Source organism: Lonchura striata, chromosome 6 (genome assembly GCF_050655825.1).
Source record: "Lonchura striata isolate lonStrDom1 chromosome 6, ASM5065582v1, whole genome shotgun sequence".
Lineage (NCBI taxonomy): Eukaryota > Metazoa > Chordata > Aves > Passeriformes > Estrildidae > Lonchura > Lonchura striata.
The window spans coordinates 4,975,751-4,998,439 of record NC_140708.1 but is presented as its reverse complement, the minus strand read 5'-3'; the positions used below and the strand labels follow the sequence as shown (position 1 = coordinate 4,998,439).

Below are 22,689 nucleotides of genomic sequence, written 5' to 3'. Positions count from 1 at the left end.
TTTCATGGTGTGCAGATGGAAATAGAATAAGGGGTGGATAATGTCCTGGGTTGTAAGATAAGCTTGTATTCCATTTGCCATCTGTTGAAGGCAAACGGGTTGGACAGGTTTTTGTTATCTCTCTCAGAGACAATGGTTTGCCCTGTAGAGGCAATGGTTTGTTTATACACCATTGACTGATCCAATACAGGGCTGGTAAATGTAACACGGTGAGGGGTCCCACCCAGAGGGGGGAAGACAAGCACTCTATTGTTGTTTAAAGGGGTAGCTTTTTGGGGAGAGGAGGCAGCTCTCTGGGCGGGACTCCGAGAGAAGCAGCTCTCTTTTTTTTTTTTTTTTTTTTTTTCTTCGCGGGATTCCCGGGGAAGCAGCTCTCTCTCGCTCTCTCTTCGGCGGCACTCACAGCGAAGCAGCCGGCGCGCGGAGGCGACGGCAGCGGAGCTCAGAGGCAACCCCGGCGCAGAGGAAGACCGGCCCCACTGCCACCAGATCTTCAGAGGAAAACTATACCCTTCTAAAGATCACCACTGCAGCTACAATTCATCAGTCACTGCAAGGGAAGCAATTGTCCCAGCGGAACTGATACTGGCACCCCTCAGGTTCTGGACTTTTTCTTTCACTGGTTTCGTTTGTACCGATTGCATTTGCCTTTTTAAATTGTTGTCTAGTTTTCTCCTAGTAAAGAATTGTTACTCCCACTCCCATATCTTTGCCTGAGAGCCTTTTAATTTAAAGATCCTGGTAATTCAGAGGGAGGGGGGTTTGCCGTTCTCCATTGCACAGGAGGCTTTGCCCTCTTTCACAGACTCCTGTCTTGTCGAACCAAGACACAAGGACCATCCTAAAGTCTCAACTTCAGGCCAATTTGTGATGATTTCCAGGGAAATTTGCTTTCCCCAGTCAAGGTTGTTCTATAATGTTATAATTAGGGCTTTCAAATTTATGTACTAACTTTGGTTTTTCAAGTTATTATTGACCACAAGAATCCTGATATACTACACATTGTAATTACTGCTTTTGATATAGTATAACCTGTCACTGCATGTTTGCAACATATAGCTTCTGTAAGTAGGGCTGTAATAGATACCGTCTTAGAGCATAGAATAATAGAGACTGTGAAATGCTGAAATGATTGTTTCATGTAACTAACTCAGAAAATGATGCAAAAGAATTGATTTCCCATATTTGGGGACTTTCTTATCTGAAAGACACGATAATGGAATCAGAAACAAGAGTGCTGAACAAAAAGAAGAATTATTGACCCTCATTATCAGGGAGTGAAAATACAAGAAGACAGAACCACAAGAAAACATAAAATATATTCATTTAATTAGACAAGATAGCATGAAGACAAGTCAAAGGTTAAAACCAAACAAAAGAACATGTTAATGTAAAGTCATAATATATAAACTTTTAAAATATTTATAAAATAATTTCTATGTCTATATGAAAGGTATGTATAAAAACTTTTATAAGAAGGGTGAATAGAGAGCTGTGTTCCTCACATGTAATGAGGGCAATCCACTCACTCCAGGCAGCACCGCTGGCAGGATGCACTGCAGAGACTTTTCCCCTGAACACCCACCCCTGTGTTGGCACTGGGGATGGACAGGCACTGAGGTGACCCTGAGAGTCCGTGCAAGGCACAGGGTGCAGCTGAGGAAGGACAGCCCTGTGCTGGGCTCAGAGCTGAAGCTGGCACTGCCCAGCGTGGACAAGGTCCTTCCTGCAGCCCTGTCACAGGGCAGCTTGGGCCTTGCTGCAGACATACGGCCGCTCATTTGAGCACATCTCACTGCGGAATTTATCGTCAGCCAGGTACACACACGGGGAATTGCCAAGGACAGGAGCCCTGCAGGGAGGAGCAGAGACAGCGCTGGTTCCCAGGGGAACACCTTGTGCCCCTGTGCCCCCAGGCCCTGCCCGGCTCCCCGGCACTCACCTGGAGCTGTAGCTGCTGCCATCCCCCCAGTGCAGGCGCTCGCCCCGTCTGCGCAGCCCGATCCAGTAATCGACGTTCCCGCAGAGGCGGAAGAGCAAATCCTGCCCAGGAGAGAGGAGTGGGAGCTGCCCCGGCCCCTCGGGGGGACCCGTGCCCGGGGCTGCCCCCGCACGCCGGGGCTCCTTCCCTGCAAGGCCCCGGCACAGGGCTGCACCCCCAGCCCTACGAGCACCCAGCCCGGCCCAGGAGCACCCCCAGGCTCCCCTCAGCCACCCCACACCGCCCGCAGCCCCTCACTCACCATGGCCTCATCCTGGAGAATGGCCAGGGAGGCCCCGAGCTCCGAGCACCGTTCCTGAGCCTGATCCCAGCTCCTGTAATCCCTTGACAAGTAGTAGCAGACCCCATTGTACCCAACCCAGCCATGGGGACAGCCCAGAACCAACTGCGGAGTCGCAGGTGTGACTGGAACCTGTGGTGCTGGAGGGGGAAGAGGAGAAGGTCTGAGGATTCCCCTCTGCAGGGAGCAGGGACCCCGCTCTGCCCCGAGGGGATGGGCCCAGCCTGCTGCCCCTCCCTTACCTGACTGCACAGCCAAGGCCACCCCCAACGCCAGCACCAGCACCAGGAGCAGCAGAATCAGCACCGCCGTGAGCATGGGACGGGAGCTGAACCATTCACCTGGAGCAGGAAAGAGCTGCTGGCTGCCAGAACCAGACCCGGCCCTGCAATCTGCTCACCCCGTGCCCAGGGAGCACAGCAGGGACCCCTCAGCCACTGTGTCCCTCACTCAGCTGGCAGCCAGAGAGCCAAGAGCCTGGGCACAGCCAGGGACACAGCTGTGGGGACAGCCAGGGACACAGCTGTGGGGACAGGCTGCAGCAGGAGAACTGCACAGCCTTGGGGGCAGCTGGGGCTCTTGGTTCCAGCCACTGACGGGGCCCAGCAGAGCACGAGGCCTATTCCAGACATCGGGAAACAGCCACACACCTGCCAGCCCTGGCCTTGGGAGGAGACATTGTCGTCTCCGTAGAGGCCACAGGGGTGGCCCTGCACTCACCCAGGAATCTTCTGAGGATCCTTTTGTGTTCATTGCTGGTTGCTGATGTGCCCTGGGGACCCAGGGGCTCCCTCACACTCCCACCACTGCTGCAGAATCCATTCTCCACATCTTCACACTCACAAATGGCATCTCCCTGCTCATGCCAAGTGGCTTCTTGTGCCCCAGGCAGGTGTGGAACCCTGGCTGCTCGTCCCTCCTGGAGATGCTGGAGCTTCTTCACAACTCCATGAGTGGAGCACAATTCACCCTTCTCCAGCACACAGCCCTCATCTCTCTGCCTGGAACAAACAGCACCTTGCTCCCGATCCATCAGGAGTGCTGACAAGGCCTCTCGGAGATCGCCTCGGGAACAGCTTTACACCCGCGGTGGTGGCACCCTGAAAGGGACACGATGCGAGGTCACTGCTGGTGCCGGCCCCGCGGGACACCGAGGCTCAGCAGGGCGGTGCCGGCTCTGGTCGCTGCTGCGGCCCCGGCTCGTCCCCAGCGATCCGGGCAAGGAGGAGAGCGCGGGCAGCCGCTCCCTCCGCGATCCCAGCGCAGGGGGACCCGGCGGAACCCGGCACAAGGAACTCACCAGAACCCCCCTGGCCCTCAGCGCGGCCCCTCCGCCCGCAGCGAGCCCCGAGCTGGGGCAGAACCGAGCGCGGGTCCCGCCTGTGCCGGAGCCGCCTCCGCCTGCCGGGCTCCGGGGCCGCCGCCGCTCCGCAGTGACACAAACTCACTCACTGACTCACTCGCTCGCTCGCTCCCTCCCGTCCCTCCGCTCGCTCGCTCCCTCCCTCCCTCCGCTCGCTCGCTCCCTCCCTCCGCTCGCTCGCTCCCTCCCCTCCCTCGCTCCCTCCCCTCCCTCCGCTCGCTCCCTCCCTCCCTCCGCTCGCTCGCTCCCTCCCTCCGCTCGCTCGCTCCCTCCCTCCGCTCGCTCGCTCCCTCCCTCCGCTCGCTCGCTCCCTCCCTCCGCTCGCTCGCTCCCTCCCTCCGCTCGCTCGCTCCCTCCCTCCGCTCGCTCGCTCGCTGCGGCTCCAGCCCCTCCTCACACAGGGGCGGGGCCGCCGCCGTCACTCGTGGCCGAAGCGGTGTGAGCGGGGTTTCGACCAAGCAGTGGGGAAAGCAGCGAGGGGTGGTGAGGGGCTGGGGGGGCAGAGACGTCACTTCGTTTTCCGTGAACTGGCTGAGCAAGAACCCCACCGTGGGAACGAGTTTCTTCTGGGGTTCTAAGGACTGGCTTATGGCACGGATTCTGGGGCTGGTCTGGGCTAGGCCAGGTGCCCGGGGCCAGCAAAACCGTTCTATGTCTCTCCCCCTGCCCCTGGGCAGGTACAGAACACAGCAGGAAAGTCTCGAGGGGCTCAGTAAAGGCAGCGAGAGAACTCTCACCCGTCATGGGCATAACGGAGGATTGAGGTCTGGACTGGGGAAATTAATTGAATTTATTATCAAACAAATCAGAGCAAGGGAATGAAAAGTGTCCCAAATCCTAAAAATGCACCCACCCCACGCTGGTCTCTCCTTCCTGGGCTCTACTTTATTCCCAGTTCCCTCCCTCCCCCCCGCACGGTGCCACAGAGGGATGTGGTTGTTTTGGTTTCAAAGGCAGGAGTCTGCTAAGGAAGGCAGGAGTCTCCCTTGCAATGGAAAATGTAAACCCTCTACCTCCAAATAATTAAATGTTGAGATGAAGTGGTTATCAGGCAAAGATATGAGAATATAAATAACAATCCTTTATTAGTAGAAGAAACTACAACACCGCAGCCAAGTGTGAGCCGGCCCCGCCCGCAGCGCGGCCCGCGCGGACACAAACCCGGGCCCGGCCCCGCTCGGCCGCGGCACTTTCCCCGCGGCTGCAGTTCCGGGCACGGCCGGCAGGGGCGCTGGCGGCAGCCGGGTCTGAGCAGGGCAGGGAGAGGCGAGCTCAGGAGCGGCACCGAGCAGGGGGGACAGGGCCCGCGGGCACCGGGGGAATGAGGGCCCCGCTCGGGGGCTGCTCGCACAAGCACAGCCTCCCCCCACAGCACAGCAAGCGCCTCTGCGCTGGGCTCCCGGGGTCGGTTGGATTTCCCATTGGAGCTTCTCGTGCCAGGAGGGCAATCCACTCACTCCAGGCAGCACCAGTCCCAGCATGTACTGCTGTCACTGTTGAGGCAGGACGGGAATGAAGAGGATCTGATTGAGAAGGCTGTGAGAGTAAAACTCCTATTTATTCAAAATACACTGCTCTTTTATACAGAGCTCCGCAAGGACCAAATCCATTTGTTGTGAAGTGAAAACAGCCCACCACCATTGGTGCAGAGTGCTTGATGCACAGTGATAGAACTTAACTATAAACAATGTGAAAAACGAGATAAATAATTATTTACATTCTTCCCCAGCTCTTTCCCAGGCCTCTGCCTGGATAGAAACTCTCAGTTTCTTCCTTTGACTGAATCTGAGTCCCACATGTCCGCCTTTTTAGTTTCAAGAAGGAGGCGGTGTTTGTCAGAACACCTTACAAAGAAGAGGACAAACACGACTCCGAGGTTCACTAGTTGATAATTCAAAACCTCATTGGATTTTGGCTCAGATCGGTCAAAGAGCTTCCAAACTTATAGTTTTCAAGGAATCAGTTACCAACTCTAAGATGGTAACAACTCTTTGTCAGACTGTCAAAAGACTGGCAGTCCAACTTGTCAAAACCCATTTCCCAGTGTGAGTATGACATGACAGAAAAGGTATTTACAACACATGCACATACCCAAATCAGCCAAATTTGGATTTGGCAAGATGAGTAACATCTGTTTGCCAGAGCTGCAAAGCCTTTAGGCCTCTGGGATTTGTCCCAGCCAGTAAGGTGCAGCAGGTTTGCCTTGATTGGCATTCATCAGAATTACTTTTGCAAGGTGTGTGCACTTAATAGAAGAATCATGCAAGGCTCTGCCTATGCAATCATGTCCTCAAAGGACAGCTTGAGTGATGAAATTGAATTCAGATCCAAATTACATCCTCAAGGCTTTCAAAACAATTGAGTGAAATTGACCCAATTCAGAAAGGACCAAATTCACAACACTTGAGAAACTTCTGAAATGCCATGAAATCTCTGAAATGCCATGGCCACAGCCCTTAATTCAATCACTTGGGCTGATGTTGATTCGTGGCTTCCCAGTACTTTGAGCTGTTAGTGAAAACACAGCTCTTTCCTCTTTCCGCTTTTTTTTTTTTTTTTTTTTTTTTTGAAGAGCCAGCGGCGGGCTCTGGGACCCAGCGATGCTGGGCAAGGCGGAGGACCTGGCCCCGTGGGCAGGGCCATGTGTCCCAAACCCGGCCGGGGCGAGCCAAGACTCTCCGCTGAGCCAAGAGTCACCCAGCTGGGCCCCCAGCTTCTCTTTGGTATCTCCTGGAGCCCCTGAATTTGGGGTCCCTGGGACATTTCAAGACCGCTGATAAATGAGCGACCTCTCCCACCCTCACACATCAGTGCACGTTCCCAACAGGGTGCGGGAAACCCAGCAATTCCTCGGAGTTTCCGCCCTTCCTCCACCCCGCTCAGCCATGGTTTATTCTACAGCTCCTCGGCATCCCGCTCTGCGAACCACCAGAGCAGGACGCGCAGGGCGCGAGAACGGGCTGTTTCCCCGGGAATAGAGAATTTCACCCGGGCTCCGAGACTCCCTGCACCACCCACGCCCGCCCGATACAAGGGGCTGCTCTCCTGTCCCCTCACAGTTCCCTGATCCGCGACCCCGCCCCCCTCATTCCCAGCTCCGGGACCAGCAGCAGTGGCGCTGCCGCTGGCCAAGCCGGTGTCCCCCCGCCGCCGGCTCTCCCTCGGAGGGGCAGAGTTCGGTACAGTCGAGGGGACGAACGGCTGGACCCATTGTCCAGCACGGGGCTCTCGGCCGCGGGACCGCAGGGCGGAGCCGCTCCAGGGGCCACGGCGGCGGAGCCGCTGCGCGCTGTGACCGCCCCTCCGCCGCGTCCCGCGGGGCGGCGCCGCGGCCGCATCTCCCGGCGGGGCCGGGGCCGGCGGCGGCCGCGGCTCTTCCGCCGGTCCCGAGGTCGGCGGCGGCGGCCGCGGCTCTTCCGCCGGTCCCGAGGTCGGCGGCGGCGGCCGCGGCTCTTCCGCCGGTCCCGAGGTCGGCGGCGGCGGCGGCTCTTGCCGCCGGAATGCAGCAGGCAGCGCCGCGGCTGCGGCGGTTCCTCCCGGGAGTGACGCCGGTGTTCCGGGGCGGGCGGAGTCAAGGCCGCCGCTGCTGCCGGAGCAGCGGTGGGCGTGACAGCGAAGTCTGCTGTCGGCAGGGGTGGCTCCACGGCAGGGGTGGTGTAGAAGGCAGGCACCACCTCCGGCAAGGGAGTCCATCCCACAGTGGGCAGGGCGGAGAAGAACACGGGTGCCCCGCTCAAAACGTGCTGTTGAGCAGCAGATGCCGGCATCGTAAATGAAATCAAATCAACCAGTCCGCATGACGTGCAGAGGGGCGGACTGGGAGGCAAAGCCTGTCCCGCCGGCACGATCGGAATTCCTGCGGGCGGTGGTGGGCGTGCCAGGGGATGGACCAAAGGCTGCATCGCCGTCTGTGCCGGCTCCATCAGCGAAGGAGATGGGGGGCAGCATCCGCCCCGGCTGCGCCCGGCGCCGCGGGCAGTTCCAGCCCCCCGCAAATGCAGTTTGGAAAGCGGGGGGCTGCGGGGCCGCGGGCGGCGGCGGCTCCGCCAGCCCGGGGCCGCCCCGCGCAGTCCATGCACCCACGGCTGTGCTGAAGCTGAGAGCTGCGGCAGAGGCACCCCGGCTGCCTCGGGAGGGGCGGGCGGTGTCAGCGGCACCGCGCTCTGGGCAGGGTGCGCCCGCACAGCCCGCCGCCGCCCGGGCTGCAGCGCGGTCCGCCTCCGGGATCCCGAAACGTTCCGGTCAGAATCCATGTCTGTGTACAAGGTTATATCGATCCCCGCCCAAATTGCAGCCAGGTCGGACGCAGCGGTGTCTCCATTGCGCATTTGCACCGTGAGACAGCGTCCAAGGTTGAGCCAGACCTTCTGATCAAAGGGGAATCTGGGATTTACAGAAAATGCCCAGTCTCGAGCCCAACACAAAAGTCTGATCAGGTCCTCTTCAGAAAGCCAAGCTCTGATAAGAGGGATGCTGGCTCGCCAGGCAGTCGAGACTGCTTGCTCAACCGCCGATGTCTGGTTTCCCATTTTTAGGGAACCTTTCCCTAGCAGATGTCAACTTCAAGAGTCCAACAGTCCGCTATTCCAGGGAAAAACCCGCCCCGCTCAGTTCCGGAGTCTTAAGAGCCAGTCCACGGTCCAACCAGGACCCAGCCTTCTCCAGAAGGCGTGGACTTCCAGCGTTACCTTTCTTAAGAAGGCAGAGGTGTCCGTTCACAGCCTCCAGGCTATAAACGTGGAACCGCGCCAGAGGAGACCCCACGCAAAATGCTGAGGTTCAGGTCTGCTACGGAGGCTGCAATTCCATTTCAGGTCACCAGACCCTGTCCCTTCAGGGCAGGGTGCCGGGCCCACATCGGGATACACCAGACCCTGTTCCTCAGGGTAAGGTGTAATTCCATGTCAGTGGTAACCAGATGTTGTTGTCAAGGCAGGACGGGAATGAAGAGGATCTGATTCAGAAAGCTGTGAGAGTAAAATTCCGTTTATCCAAAATATACTGCTCTTATATACAGAGATCCACAAGGACCAAATCCATTGGTTCTGAAGTGAAAACAACCCACCACCATTGGTGCAGAGTGCTTGACGCACAGTGATAGAACATAACTATAAACAATGTGGAAAACAAGAGAGATAAAGAATTATTTACATTCTTTCCCAACTCCTTCCTAGGCCTCCGCCTGGATAGAAACTCTCAGTTCCTTCCTTCGACTGAATCTGACTCCCACATACTGCAGAGACTTTTCCCCTGAACACCCAGCCCAGCACTGGCCCTGGGGATGGACAGGCACTGAGGTGACCCTGAGAGTCAGTGCAAGGCACAGGGTGCAGCTGAGGAAGGACAGCCCTGTGCTGGGCTCAGAGCTGAAGCTGGCACTGCCCAGCGTGGACAAGGTCTGCTGCGCTCCCGCCCCGGTTCCCTTTGTCTCAGCCCCGGCTAGCTCTTCTCTGGGGCGAGAGTGGGTGATTGAGGCACCCTCCGCCGCTCCCAGCTGGGGTTTGGAGAGTGCCTTTGTGGGTTCCGGGCAGCGCTAGCAAGCCTCGCGGTGGTAAATGAAGAGCGGATCCTGCTGGGGGCTAAGTCCGAGTTTATTGTAGCCCAACGGGGCCAAATATCCTAGAACGGTGCCAGCCAACAGGAACAAGCACAAGGTGCTTGCACTGGCTTATAAACTGTAAGGGAGGGGTATCCAACGACCAATGGGGATAGGGATAGGGATAGGGATAGGGGGTGGCTCCGGGATGGGGGGATATGGTGTGGTCCAATGGGGGAAGGATATGGGGGGAGCCCCAGGTCCTCACCCAATCACCCGGTGCCCTGAGTAGAAGCTTCTGGATGGATGGGAAGGGGCACCGAGTGATAGACAAGGCACCCAGGGGGGGTAAAATGCCTCTTTCAGGGTGATGGATAGATACTGGGAAGGCGGGAAGGGAGGACAAGGCGGGAAAACTGGGGATAAACCAAGTTGCACACGGGGGTACAAAGGAATAAACCAATACATAATACAGGGATAATAAAACATATAAATAACGCAACTCCACATCTCCTCCTTTTTTTGTTTAAAAAGAAAGGGGAAATGGGCAACATGAGTCTTTAAATGGGGGCTGCACAGTCTCTGGGCTCATCTTGAAACTAGATGTTGTTTTCTTCAGGAAGTTCTTCTTCTTGGAACCCTTCCTTGTTCAAGGGTTCCAGTTCATCACTATGTTAAAGCTTGTAATAAACACAATGAGTCCCAGCAGCAGCGAAAGTCCTGTTTCTTTAGAAAGCAACTGAAATTAATAGTCGAGGTAGGGGAGGTCTAACTCAAAGGGGAACAGAGAATCCCAGGGAAGAGGGGGGGATCAGGTGAGGGGGACCTTTTCCGCCGTCGGAGGGCGGCGTACCCAACTTGAGGACTGTCCGGTTTTCTCTTCTGGGTCTTAGGGACATATGGTCTGACGAATTTGGAAGGGACCCATCTCAGGCCTGAGGGCGTGGATACGCAAGCGTACCCCCGTCCCCAGGTGACCAAGTCATAGGGTCCTTCCTGCCGCCAGGTCTCAGGGTCTTTAATGAGAACTGGTGGCTTTTCCCTGACCTTGCTCTGCTCGTAGGAATTAAAGTGCCTCGCGATGGGGGGGTTGAGGCACTCGAAGGAACAGTTTAAGAAATTGATGGTAAAAAGGGCCCGCGCCAACTGAACCTGGGGGGACTCATTTTTAGCTGACGACTGTTGTTGTTTAAGCATCCTTTTGATGCTTTGATGAGTCCTCTCCACCACGGCTTGACCTGTCGGGGAATAGGTGATGCTAGTTTTATGTTCTATTCCCCATTGCTGCAGGAAGCCTGCGAATTCCTTGGACGTGTACCCGGGGGCATTGTCTGTTTTTATCTGTTTTGGGACGCCCAGCATGGAGAAGGCTTGTATCAGGTGTTTCTCTATTTCCTTGGCCTTCTCCCCTGTGTGGGCAGAGGCGAAAACTGCTCCAGAGAAGGTGTCCACGGAGACATGGACGTACTTCATCCTCCCGAAGGAGGGGATATGAGTAACGTCCATCTGCCACACCTCACAGGACTTCAGACCCCTAGGATTAGCCCCTGCACTCACCGATGGTAGAGGGAGCGACTTACAGGACGGGCATGTGGCCACAATGGCCTTGGCCTGGTCCCGGGTTAGATGGAACTGCCGGACCAGACCAGGCGCATTTTGGTGGTAAAGCTGGTGGCTGATCTTTGCTTGCTGGAACTTGTCCGGGAGCGGCGCCAGCTGTGCAGGGGCAGCAGCGAGGGAATCGGCACGCCGATTGCCCTCGGCCAAGAACCCCGGCAGGTCGGTGTGTGACCTGATATGCATCACATAAAACGGTTGCTCTCGGTGGGAGACTAGCCTTATCAGCTTTGAGAGCAACCTGTTAAGGGCATCGTTGGAGACACCTTGCAGGATTGCATCCTGTGCTCTGGACACTACACCCGCTACATAGGCCAAATCGGTAACCAAATTGAAAGGTTCAGAGAACCGCTCAAAAGCTCTAACGACTGCGGCCAACTCAGCCACTTGAGGGGATCCTTCCACCTCAACAACATTTGTCTCCCACTGCTGAGTTTGAGGATCTTTCCAAGTCACTACTGACTTGCGGGACCTTCCGGACGCGTCTGTAAAAACTGTTAGAGCCTTTAAGGGTTTTTTGCTCTGAATTTGTTTTGTTGACAGAGTGAATTGGATTTCGAATTGAAAATTTTGTGGGCCGGTCTCAAAACAGAAATTTTTCCGGTGTAGCTGTCCAGTGCGAACTGCAATGATTCATTCTCTTGCAGCAGGTGTTCCAACATTGCCTTTGTGAATTGGCCCGATTCCAATTTCAAAGGAATGTGGATGTGATCAAAGTCACACCCCGCCAGCTCCCGAATCCGCGTTCTCGCTTTGCGGATTAGCTCTGCCACCAGCTCTTGTGGCCGTGTCAACCTTTTGGATCGTGAATGACTCAGGAATACCCACTCTATGATGGAGAGTGGGTCCCTTTTGTCCTGATCCTTGCCTTTTCCTAGGGTGTCTGCCCACTGAAAGATGACTCCGTGGAGGTGTGGCAGTCTGCCCAATATGATGAATCTGAAGGGCAGGCCCGGATCGTACCTGTGGGCCTGCCTGGCAGACATTGCCTCCTGAACCTTCTGCAAAGCAGCTTTGGCCTCTGGAGTGAGTTCCCTGGGAGAACTAGGCTCTTCCCCCCCTTTCAATAAATTGAAAAGAGGGGCTAGGTCTTCGTTGTTAATACCTAACCAGGGTCTCACCCAATTTAAAGACCCACACAGCTGCTGCACGTCGGCTAGAGTCCGAATTGAATTTTTTATGGCCAATTTCTGTGGAACAATGGTCCGCTTGTTTATCTCCAAACTTAGGTACTTCCAAGGTGGCATTCTTTGAATCTTATCTTCTCGCAGCTCGAACCCTACAGTAACCAACGCACTGGTTGTCAGTTCAAGCGCGTGTGTAAGTAAATCGCCGTTGGGGGCACAAATAAGAATATCATCCATATAGTGCTGGATGATCACGCCCTCGGTGGCTGCACGCACAGGGGACAGCAATGAAGAGACGTACCACTGGCAAATGCTTGGGCTGACTTTCATGCCTTGGGGAAGAACTTTCCAGTGGTATCTCTCCATTGGGGCTTCTCGGTTGATGGAAGGAACCGAGAAGGCGAACCGTGGTGCATCATCAGGGTGTAGGGGAATTTGAAAGAAACAATTCTTGATATCAATTACAGCCAATTCCCAATTTTCTGGTAACATCGTGGGGGACGGCATCCCTGGCTGGAGAGGACCCATATCTTCTATGACGTTGTTGATGGCACGAAGGTCATGAAGGAGGCGCCACTCGTCTTTGCCAGGTTTTTTCAGGACAAAGACGGGGGAATTCCAGGGGGATGTTGTTTCCTGGATATTCCCTTTGGCGAGTTGCTCCTTCACGAGCTCCCGAAGCGCTTTTAATTTTTGCTTATTGAGCGGCCACTGCTCTACCCACACTGGTGTGTCTGTGAGCCAATTAAGTTTCCGGGTAGGACGCTCCTCAGTGACCGCTGCCCGAAAAACCTGAGGGGTCGGGATGTCAATTGTGACCCCTCACTGGGCCATCAGGTCTCTCCCCCACAAGGGTTCCGTGTAATCTAATACGAACGGGCGTAAATAAGCCGATTGTCCGTTCGGCCCCTCAAATTTTACGATGTTTTTTGATTGCTTTGCCAATTGAGAACCCCCTACACCTTGAATTTTCCCCGCTACGTTTTGCAATTCCCAGCGTGACGGCCAATCCCGTGCGGTAATGACTGTTACGTCTGCCCCTGTATCCAGGAGACCGCTTAGGTGTTTGTACTCCCCATCCTTCCGCATATAGCAGGAGAGCTTTGGTCTTTCCTTCCCTATGACCTGGGCCTGGCACACCTGGTAGCTCTTCTTCGCTGACTTCTTCCATAGATCCTCAGGGTGTGCCGGGGGCCCAGATGCTGGAATAGCCTGGGCGATGATTTGGCCCTTGGGAAGGAAGACTGGAGGATGGGGGCAGTGCAGCCACACCACTAATCGCTCGGTGTTCCTGGATGTCAGGGATGGTGCAATAGTGACTTTGAGAGGCGTGAATTTTGTGTCCCCAAGAACGATGTACTTACTGTGGAGGTTCCTCCAGGTTCCTGGGTCTTCTGTGTCGACAGCGATGGAGTGCCAGTCGCTGTCCCTTAGGTGCAGAGCCTCAGTCAGGGCCAACCTATATGGGGAGAAACCAGATACGATGTTAAGTATCGGCTTGGGCTGGTTCAGGCTTCGACCCAGCCAGGCAGTGGGAATGAAATCCACATCTTCCCTCATATAGGCTGGTTTGTCAGCCATAATCTGGTGTGTCAAGTCCAGTGAAATGTTCTCAGGTGGGCATTGCAAGTAGTCGTCCCTCCCCTCCTCTGATGTTATAGAACCCACCATATTTATGTCCTCGCGCAGGGAGGGACTGCGCTGATGACTCAGTTTTTTTGTTTTCCCCCCGAGTTGGGGGCACTCTTTTCTTGTCGCTGCTGTTTAAACCTAAAAAACTCGTCCCTCAGCGGGCATTGGGAAGCCCAATGTCCCTTCTGCCTACATAGATTGCAGGCCTGGTGGTGCTGTTGTCCCCTCGGGGGTGCTCCTGTAGGGCGGTGATCTGGAGAAGGGATGGCTGGCGGTGTCACGGCTGCAGCAAAAGCCACTCTCCTTGTTGGTGGTTTAGGAGTCTCTGGAATGTCTTTAGCAGGAACTGTCACCTTCCTCGCACAGACTTGCAGCATGCTTTGAAGGGTAGGCTCAGGATCCAGGGGCAGACTGAGGATGGCTTGCCGGCACGCGTCGTTAGCGTTCTGCCTCACAACTGTGGCAAGCATCCCCTCTCGCAGCCTCTCGTCCGGGACCTGAGCCTCTATCGCATGATGCAAGCGATCCACGAACGCGACAAAAGGTTCTAGGGGTTCCTGCTTCAGGGACAAGAAGTTAATAACCGTACCGCTGGGTCTTAACTTAAAAAACGCCTTTTCTGCCGCCCTAGTGCTGACTTGCAGCACCTCTCTGGGGATTTTTTCCGCCTGCTTGGTCCCCATTTTCCAATCCCCCCCCCCGCACAAGTGGTCTACGGATATTATTGCCCCATCCTCATCCCTAGAGCTATCTGCATTGGCCCAGAGGTCAGGTAACACCTCTCTGATCTCCCGCTTCCACTCTGACTCCCAGATGAGGAATTCTCCGTGGGTAATTAAACAGGAGAAGAGAGTTCGAATATCTGCGGGGACATATTCTTTGGAGGAGAGGGTTGCTTTTAATAAGCTCGGAAGTATTCACTTTCCATCCCGAACTCCTTCTTGGCCTTGCAGAGCTCTTTGATGGTCTGCTGGGGGATGGGGGACCACTGTGCAAGGGGCCTACCCCCCCGCCGCGGGGTACAGGTGACAGGTGCGGCCGAGAAGGCAGGTAGGGACTGGGGTGGATCGGGGTTCCCACGCTCCCCCCCCCCCGGAACCGAAAGCGTGGGAACTGGAAGTGGGGTCGTGGGAACCAGGGGACGAGGCGTGGTCTGGAGCAGGGGGAGTGGTATGGTGGGGACTCCCCTCCTCAGGGGTGGAGCTGAGGGGTGGGGTGTTGAATAATTCAACGAAGGGGGAGTTGATGGGGGGTGGAGGAGGGAGGTGGGCGGAGAAATCCGGGGAGCAAAAGGGGTTGGTCTGCCGGAAGGGATTATGGGAGGGGGGAGGACAGGGATCATGGGAAGAAGGAGCACGAGTGGCGGGAAAACCCACGCGGTCACCTCCATCTTGTGTCCTGGGGAAGGGGGGAGAAGGGAAGCTATTTTGGGGGGTTTGGGAATGGTGGATAGGGGATGAGGGATCTTCGAGGGTTTGGAATAACTGAAACCGAAAAGAGTCTCTACGGGACGGGGCTGTACAGTGCGGGGAAGAAGGGGAACGGGTAGAAGCAGAGACAATGCCTGCACCGCCCTGCGGGGTGTCTAGGGTATTCTCAGAAGGGCCAGAATCTGCCTGCGGGCAATGCCGGGATGCCTGTCTGATAATACCCGACTTCGGGAGAGAGGGAGAGTTTTGCCGCAGTTTTCCCGCAGCGCCTGCCGCAGCCGCAGCCTCGGGAGCAGCGACAGCAGCCACCCCGCGCTCTGCCGCAGCGGCGGCCACCGCATCGTACTGCAGAGAGCGGGCTGAGGGACAGGGAAGCGGAGTAGGGTTATATGAACTACCCGCCGAACTGGGGATCGGTTTGTTTGCGGCTGGCTGTGGCAGACTTTCGTAGCAGTATTTAATTATATCGCGAATTTGGAGAGCCAAATGGGTGAATTTGGAGAGAGAGAGATCCGACTGTCGCAGGATCTTTTTCCCTACCTGGTCCCAAAAGGGGGCTTGGTATAATTTAGCTGGCAAAATGTCGGGGAAAGTCTGCGACAACCACTGAACAAACTTCTTAACTTCAGATTTTTTAACCTTAATTCCCCCCACTAAAAGGATACCCACAACTTGGGAATAAATGCTCTTCTGCGGCACGGACAGCCTTGCACCCATGGCTGTTAGATGTTAAATCGTGCCGCAGCGCCTACGATTGGGAAAACACGAATGAAAAACAAAAGACCACACTTCCGGCTTTGTCGCGGTCCTTAAGCTTCCCGCCCGGGAAGGGAAGCACCAAAACCAGGAATTTTTTCCCCAAACCCCGGGGAAAAAGAAACCCACCAAAAAGGGATCCTTCCCCTAAACCCTAGGGGAAAGGAACCAACCAAAAAAGGATCGGGAAAGCCCCAGGGGCCCCTATACTCACAAACCACAGGGGTCCAAGAGGGAAGGGTGGAAAAGAAAAACCAATCGTAGAACTCCTCCGCGAGAGGATCGACTCCGGCGGTGCGTTCTGGAGCTGCCGATCCTGTCCCCGAGAGCGCCACCCACTAGAACGTGGGTCTGCTCTCGCCGGGGAAGCTGACGGCCAGGAGGACGATTCTTCGGGTCCGCACGACCCTAAAATCCTCAAACGAGGGGTCCAACGCCGCAAAAACGGGGCCGCTCGTTGGGCGCCAGCTGCCGCGCTCCCGCCCCGGTTCCCTTTGTCTCAGCCCCGGCTAGCTCTTGTGGGGCGAGGGCGGGCGATGGAGGCACCCTCCGCCGCTCCCAGCTGGGGTTTGGAGAGTGCCTTTGTGGGTTCCGGGCAGCGCTAGCAAGCCTCACGGTGGTAAATGAAGAGCGGATCCTGCTGGGGGCTAAGTCCGAGTTTATTGTAGCCCAACGGGGCCAAATGTCCTAGAACGGTGCCAGCCAACAGGAACGAGCACAAGGTGCTTGCACTGGCTTATAAACTGTAAGGGAGGGGTATCCAACGACCAATGGGGATAGGGATAGGGGGTGGCTCCGGGATGGGGGGATATGGTGGGGTCCAATGGGGGAAGGATATGGGGGGAGCCCCAGGCCCTCGCCCAATCACCCGGTGCCCTGAGTAGAAGCTTCTGGATGGATGGGAAGGGACACCGAGTGATAGACAAGGCACCTGGGGGGGGGGTAAAGGGGAGGACTGCATCTCTTCCAGGGTGATGGACAGCCACTGGAGAGGCGGGAAGGGAGGACAAGGCGGGGAAACTGGGGACAAACCAAGTTCTACATGGGGGTACAAAGAAATAAACCAATACATAATACAGGGATAATAAAACATACAAATAACGCAACTCCACACTCAACCCAGCTGTAACCCCAGATTCTCTTGGATATCCTTCAATCCGGCAACGCTGAGTGCTCTTAGGATGTTAATCTCTTGACCCAGCAAATTTATGCCCCTCCAAGGAAAACCTTCTCTTTTTACCCTTTTATTTTTTCCCAATTAACGATGCCAAGAAAACTCTCTTTTTGCTTTTTAATTACCCAATTAATTATGTCAAGAAAACCCTCTTTTTATATTTTCATTTCCTATCCCCCCACACCAAGGTATCACACTCCTTCCCGGAGACCCAGTCCCAGTTTCCCCGGGGTGGGGGGTTTCTCTCATTCTTGTTTTCACTCGCTTCGTCTCTTTCCTGGCCGTTTTTCTCGCGAAAGAAGATGGAAACGCAGAGTGGGAGACTACAGCTCTCATTTGGCAAGTCTGGGATGACCAGCTCACCTCTCATTCACACCCATTCATCCCCCCCCATCGGCCCCATCCCAACAAATACTCACCTATCCTCTTTCCTTGGGTCTTTGTTCTTCGCGTATGCGTTAATCTTAGGGGCTAATTACTGCGGTTTTAGGGAATCCTTTCCCTTTTCTTTGTTTTATTGTCTCCTTTTGTCCCTGGATCAAAACCTGCGTCTGTCGGTAGCACCAGGGGAACAGAGCGAAGCTGCCCAACCAGGGCAGGACGCGTCTCTTCACTCTGAGTCTCCTAAGGCACCGGCAGAGAGGTGTTAGCAACCATCCTCTGCTACCATAATTGTGAAAAATACCAATCACTTGGTTTTTAAAATTTTAAAAGTTTAATAATAATAACATGGTTATAAAAATAGTAATACAATTAGAATAATAAAGTTTAGAGTCAGGACAATTACAAGATAATAAAAAGCAAAGAATTAGGGACGTCCGGGTGCTCTCGGACACTAAGTCGCGAAAAGCATCCCTTGTGAACAAAGGAATCAGCCTTAAAACAATACACTTGTTACATATTCATATATCCTTCATGGTTATGCATACATGCTATTTAAAACAAGAAACTCTGCCTGTTGTATGTCAACTGTTTCCTTGAATTCCCATGGCATCTTCGAGTCTGAGCAAGGCCTGAAGAAATTAGCTTCTTCTGATAAGAAGCCATAAATTCCTCTCCTTTGGAACACTTAGGTGTTCCTCAAAGCAAGTATCTAATTTCAAAAAAAAAACAGAAAAAAAAACTTCCCCCCCCACATACATGGTGTTTATTTTAACTACTAAAATCTTCATCTTAACTACAGAAGAACAACTAATCAATATAACATAATACATATAGTAACTATCTGCAGAGAGCCATATAATAAGCATTTTTCACATAATGGAAACAGAAACCAGGGCATCCAAAAAAAGAAGAATTATTGACCCTTGCTATCAGAGAGTGAAAATACAAAAAGATAGAACCACAAGAAAAACAAATATTAGCTTAATCTACTAGGCAGCATGAAAAAAAGCCAAAGGTTAAAACCAAGCAAAAAAACTTGAAACTCAAACAAATATTTGAGTACGCACAAACTCAAGAATATGCATATAGGCCTGTAACATAACAGTACAATAGGAACATAGATTAAGTAAACCATATGCAAATAGCCAAGCACGTCAGCACAGTATTTTATCCCTTAACAAACTTCTATAAAAATTGTAAAGAGACAGCCATGTTTCAATAAGGACAATCAAATAACTGTAGGCAGCATCAGTGGCAGGATGCACTGCAGAGACTTTTCCCCTGAACACCCACCACTGTGTTGGCACTGGGGATGGACAGGCACTGAGGTGACCCTGAGAGTCCGTGCAAGGCACAGGGTGCAGCTGAGGAAGGACAGCCCTGGGCTGGGCTCAGAGCTGAAGCTGGCACTGCCCAGCGTGGACAAGGTCCTTTCTGCAGCCCTGTCACAGGGCAGCTTGGGCCTTGCTGCAGACATATGGCCGCTCATTTGAGCACATCTCACTGCGGAATTTATCGTCAGCCAGGCACACACACGGGGAATTGCCAAGGACAGGAACCCTGCAGGGAGGAGCAGAGACAGCGCTGGTTCCCAGGGGAACACCTTGTGCCCCTGTGCCCCCAGGCCCTGCCCGGCTCCCCGGCACTCACCTGGAGCTGTAGCTGCTGCCGTCCCCCCAGTGCAGGCGCTCGCCCCGTCTGCGCAGCCCGATCCAGTAATCGACGTTCCCGCGGAGGTGGAAGAGCAAATCCTGCCCAGGAGAGAGGAGTGGGAGCTGCCCCGGCCCCTCGGGGGGACCCGTGCCCGGGGCTGCCCCCGCACGCCGGGGCTCCTTCCCTGCAAGGCCCCGGCACAGGGCTGCACCCCCAGCCCTGTGAGCACCCAGCCCGGCCCAGGAGCACCCCCAGGCTCCCCTCAGCCACCCCACACCACCCGCAGCCCCTCACTCACCATGGCCTCATCCTGGAGAATGGCCAGGGAGGCCCCGAGCTCCGAGCACCGTTCCTGAGCCTGATCCCAGCTGCTGGAATCCCTTGACAAGTAGTAGCAGACCCCATTGTACCCAACCCAGTCATGGGGACAGCCCTGAACCAACTGCGGAGTCGCAGGTGTGACTGGAACCTGTGGTGCTGGAGGGGGAAGAGGAGAAGGTCTGAGGATTCCCCTCTGCAGGGAGCAGGGTCCCCGCTCTGCCCCGAGGGGCTGGGGCCAGCCTGCTGCCCCTCCCTTACCTGACTGCACAGCCAAGGCCACCCCCAAAGCCAGCACCAGCACCAGGAGCAGCAGAATCAGCACCGCCGTGAGCACGGGACGGGAGCTGAACCATTCACCTGGAGCAGGAAAGAGCTGCTGGCTGCCAGAACCAGACCCGGCCCTGCAATCTGCTCACCCCGTGCCCAGGGAGCACAGCAGGGACCCCTCAGCCACTGTGCCCCTCACTCAGCTGGCAGCCAGAGAGCCAAGAGCCTGGGCACAGGCAGGGACACAGCTGTGGGGACAGCCAGGGACACAGCTGTGGGGACAGGCTGCAGCAGGAGAACTGCACAGCCTTGGGGGCAGCTGGGGCTCTTGGTTCCAGCTACTGACAGGGCTCAGCAGAGCTCGAGGCCTATTCCAGACATTGGGAAACAGCCACACACCTGCCAGCCCTGGCCCTGGGAGGTGACACTGTCCCCTGCCTAGAGGCAATAGTGGGGTGCCTTGCTCACCAGGGCATATTCTGAGGTTCCTTTTCAGTACATTACTGATTGCTCTTCCATTCTCCAGGGGCTCCTTCTGAAGCCCATCAACAGAGCAGAATTCACCCTTCTCCAGCACACAGCCCTCATCTCTCTGCCTGGAACAAACAGCACCTTGCTCCCGACCCATCAGGAGTGCTGACAAAGCCTCTCGGAGATCGCCTCGGGAACAGCTTTACACCCGCGGTGGTGGCACCCTGAAAGGGACACGATGCGAGGTCACTGCTGGTGCCGGCCCCGCGGGACACCGAGGCTCAGCAGGGCGGTGCCGGCTCTGGCTGCGCTGTCCCCGCTCCCCAGGGCTGCGGCAGCAGCTGCGGAGACAAGCGCAGCCTCCGGGAGCTCTGCGCTCCCCGCAGCCCCGGCCCCTGTGGCTCTGCAGCCGCTGCAGCCCAGCTCCGTGCGGGACAGGCGCTGAGAGCGCCGGGCAGCTGCCGGATGCTGCCGGCCCAGGGCAGCTGCGGCTCGGAGCCCGCCTGCCCAGGGGCAGGAACCAGCAGCCCCGGGGGTTCACCATTGTCCCCCGCATGCCGTGCCCCGGCGGCTCGGAGCCCGGGGACACCGAGCGCCGGCACAGCCGCTCTGGCTCCCTGCCCGTGCCCGTGGAGCGGCTCCTGGCAGAGAGCGCAGCGCCGAGAAGCCTCGGCCCCGGAGCGGGCAGCGTGCGGCGCTTTCTGCCCCCGCTCGGCGCCCGCAGCGCTTTGGGCTCTGAGGCACGTTCGGGTTCATCCCGTGCCAGCCCCGAGCCGGGCACGGACACCGCCCGCCCGAGCAGCGGCCCCAGCCCGCAGCGAGCCCCGAGGTGGGGCGGAACCGAGCGCGGGTCCCACCTGGGCCGGAGCAGCCTCCGAGCTCCGGGGCCGCCGCCTCGCCGGGCTCCGGGGCCGCCGCCTCGCCGGGCTCCGGGGCCGCCGCCTCGCCGGGCTCCGGGGCCGCCGCCTCGCCGGGCTCCGGGGCCGCCGCCTCGCCGGGCTCCGGGGCCGCCGCCTCGCCGGGCTCCGGGGCCGCCGCCTCGCCGGGCTCCGGGGCCGCCGCCTCGCCGGGCTCCGGGGCCGCCGCCTCGCCGGGCTCCGGGGCCGCCGCCGCTCCGCTCCCGGACCGACACCGCTCGGGGCCGCCTTTTATAGCCTCAGCGCTGTGGGCGGGGCTTTGGCATTTTGACCAATCAGCGCGGGGAGCGCGTCCCGAGGCGCGAGGGCCGGGGGCAGCGGAGCGGTCGCGATCCGCGGTTTCCGTTTTGTTCTTGTGTCACGACGTGGTTACTGGAGTGGAAATGTACTAATAAGAAGAGGAGCCGCGTGGGAGGAAGTTTCTTCTGGGTCTCAAAACTGTGAATTACTGCGGAGATTCCTGGGCTAGGCTGCGGCACAGGCAGTGCCGGGCGTCCGGCGGCATCGGAGGTTCCCTGTCAATTTCGATCCCTTAATTATGCTTAAGGAGGGTCTCCCCTCAATGTAGTCCCGAGTAAAAAGTGAATTAAGGGGGATTTTCCCTCAATTTCGCCTCTGAAAATGAGAGGAAACAGAAATGCAGTTTCGTCTTCACAATCCCTCAACGAAGACGATTCTGCGGCCTTTGGACATCATTTCGTCTGTGAAGGTCCCTTCAAATGGAGGCTCCCCCTCGATGGAATTCTTACAATGGCACGTAAAGAGGTTTCCTCTCAAAGGAAGCCCTTTCAGACCAGGGACAGCCGTGTTTGCCGTCAAATGGAACCTGAAGCTGATGAAAATGGAGCTCTTTCCCTCAATTCAAACAGTACAATAAAGGTATTCCCCTTCCATTTAAACATAAAAAACATGGGAAATGGTGATTGCCTGTCTAGGGAGGCACCCTATATAACGAAAAATGTGTGTTTTCCTTCAGCTGAGACCCTTCAAATCATAGGTGCTTGGAGATTCTCTCCAATTCCAACAAAATTACAGAAAAGCTTTTCCCCCTCAATTTAAATCGCTTTTCTGCTCATTAGCCCCCTTTTTGGGGCACTAAGGAGGGACTGGGGGCACTTCCCCCTCCTCACTGGTCACACCTGGGGCTGCTGCACCTTGCAGAGTGCTGAGGAGTTCCCTCCCAGCTCCCTGCCAGTGTCCCTCTTCCTGGCAAGCAGCGGGAGGGATGCTGACAGCACCGGGCAGGAACTGGGAGCACTGTTCCTTCCCAGAGCTCCTGATATCCCTCCCAGTGCTCCTTCTTGTCCACTGCCGGTGCTCCCACTCTCCCTCCCAGCTCCCTCCTGGCATTCCCTGTGCTCCCAGTTCCCTCCCAGTGTTCCAGGATCTCTTCCAGTGCTCCCAGCGGCAAAGCACTGGGGGCACTGCGTGGTCTGCTCCTGAAGAGGCGAGACTTGAGCCGCTGGGAGGGAAATCCCCACTGGAAGGTGCCCGGAGCGGCGGTGCCCGCAGGGCTGGCCCGGGAGCGCCGGGCTGCGGAGAATTCTCTGCTGCGCCGCCGGCCTGGAGCCGCAGGGCCGGGGCAGCACGCAGGCAGCTCGGCAGCTGCTTGGGCTGCCGTGCCAAGGGCGCAAGCTGGTCTTTGCTTTTGTTTCCCAAGAAGGCAAAACTTCTTCTTTCTTTCTCCTTTTTTTCTTTTCATCCTCTCTCTTGTTATAGATGGATAACGAGATGATTGGCTCTTGCAATTAAGGGATGA

General features: G+C 56.2%; 3 protein-coding genes across 9 annotated transcripts in view; 1 reads left to right on the top strand and 2 right to left on the bottom strand.

Moving 5' to 3' along the window:
- LOC144246641 (C-type lectin domain family 2 member D-like) overlaps positions 1–22,689 on the top strand; it is a 143,109-nt gene that overhangs the window by 42,583 nt on the left and 77,837 nt on the right. The gene's annotated exons all lie outside the window — the stretch shown is intronic.
- Positions 1,301–3,831, bottom strand: LOC146767008 (uncharacterized). Of its 2 annotated transcripts, none has more exons than XM_085583920.1 (6): positions 3,735–3,831; positions 3,003–3,382; positions 2,525–2,623; positions 2,244–2,422; positions 1,943–2,043; positions 1,301–1,852 (listed from the first exon to the last, which is right to left on the bottom strand). In XM_085583920.1, the coding sequence occupies exons 2-6, from the start codon at positions 3,313–3,315 to the stop codon at positions 1,738–1,740; spliced, it is 807 nt and encodes a 268-aa protein (XP_085440046.1). In that variant the 5' UTR covers positions 3,316–3,382; positions 3,735–3,831; the 3' UTR covers positions 1,301–1,737. The 2 variants fall into 2 exon arrangements, with proteins under 2 accessions (XP_085440046.1, XP_085440045.1); XM_085583919.1 differs by having other exon boundaries at positions 3,583–3,778.
- Positions 4,235–21,159, bottom strand: LOC146767007 (C-type lectin domain family 2 member B-like). 6 transcript variants are annotated; one of them, XR_014956402.1, is made up of 8 exons: positions 21,057–21,159; positions 20,011–20,237; positions 19,534–19,632; positions 19,253–19,431; positions 18,952–19,052; positions 18,712–18,861; positions 8,880–9,023; positions 4,235–5,132 (listed from the first exon to the last, which is right to left on the bottom strand). XR_014956402.1 is itself a non-coding variant. In XM_085583946.1 (6 exons), exons 2-6 carry the CDS (start codon positions 20,168–20,170, stop codon positions 18,747–18,749), a joined length of 654 nt encoding a protein of 217 aa, XP_085440072.1. In that variant the 5' UTR covers positions 20,171–20,237; positions 21,057–21,159; the 3' UTR covers positions 18,042–18,746. The 6 variants fall into 6 exon arrangements, 4 of the variants coding, with proteins under 4 accessions (XP_085440073.1, XP_085440072.1, XP_085440070.1 ...); XR_014956403.1 differs by lacking the exon at positions 21,057–21,159 and adding an exon at positions 20,871–20,932 and having other exon boundaries at positions 4,426–5,132; XM_085583946.1 differs by lacking the exons at positions 4,235–5,132; positions 8,880–9,023 and having other exon boundaries at positions 18,042–18,861.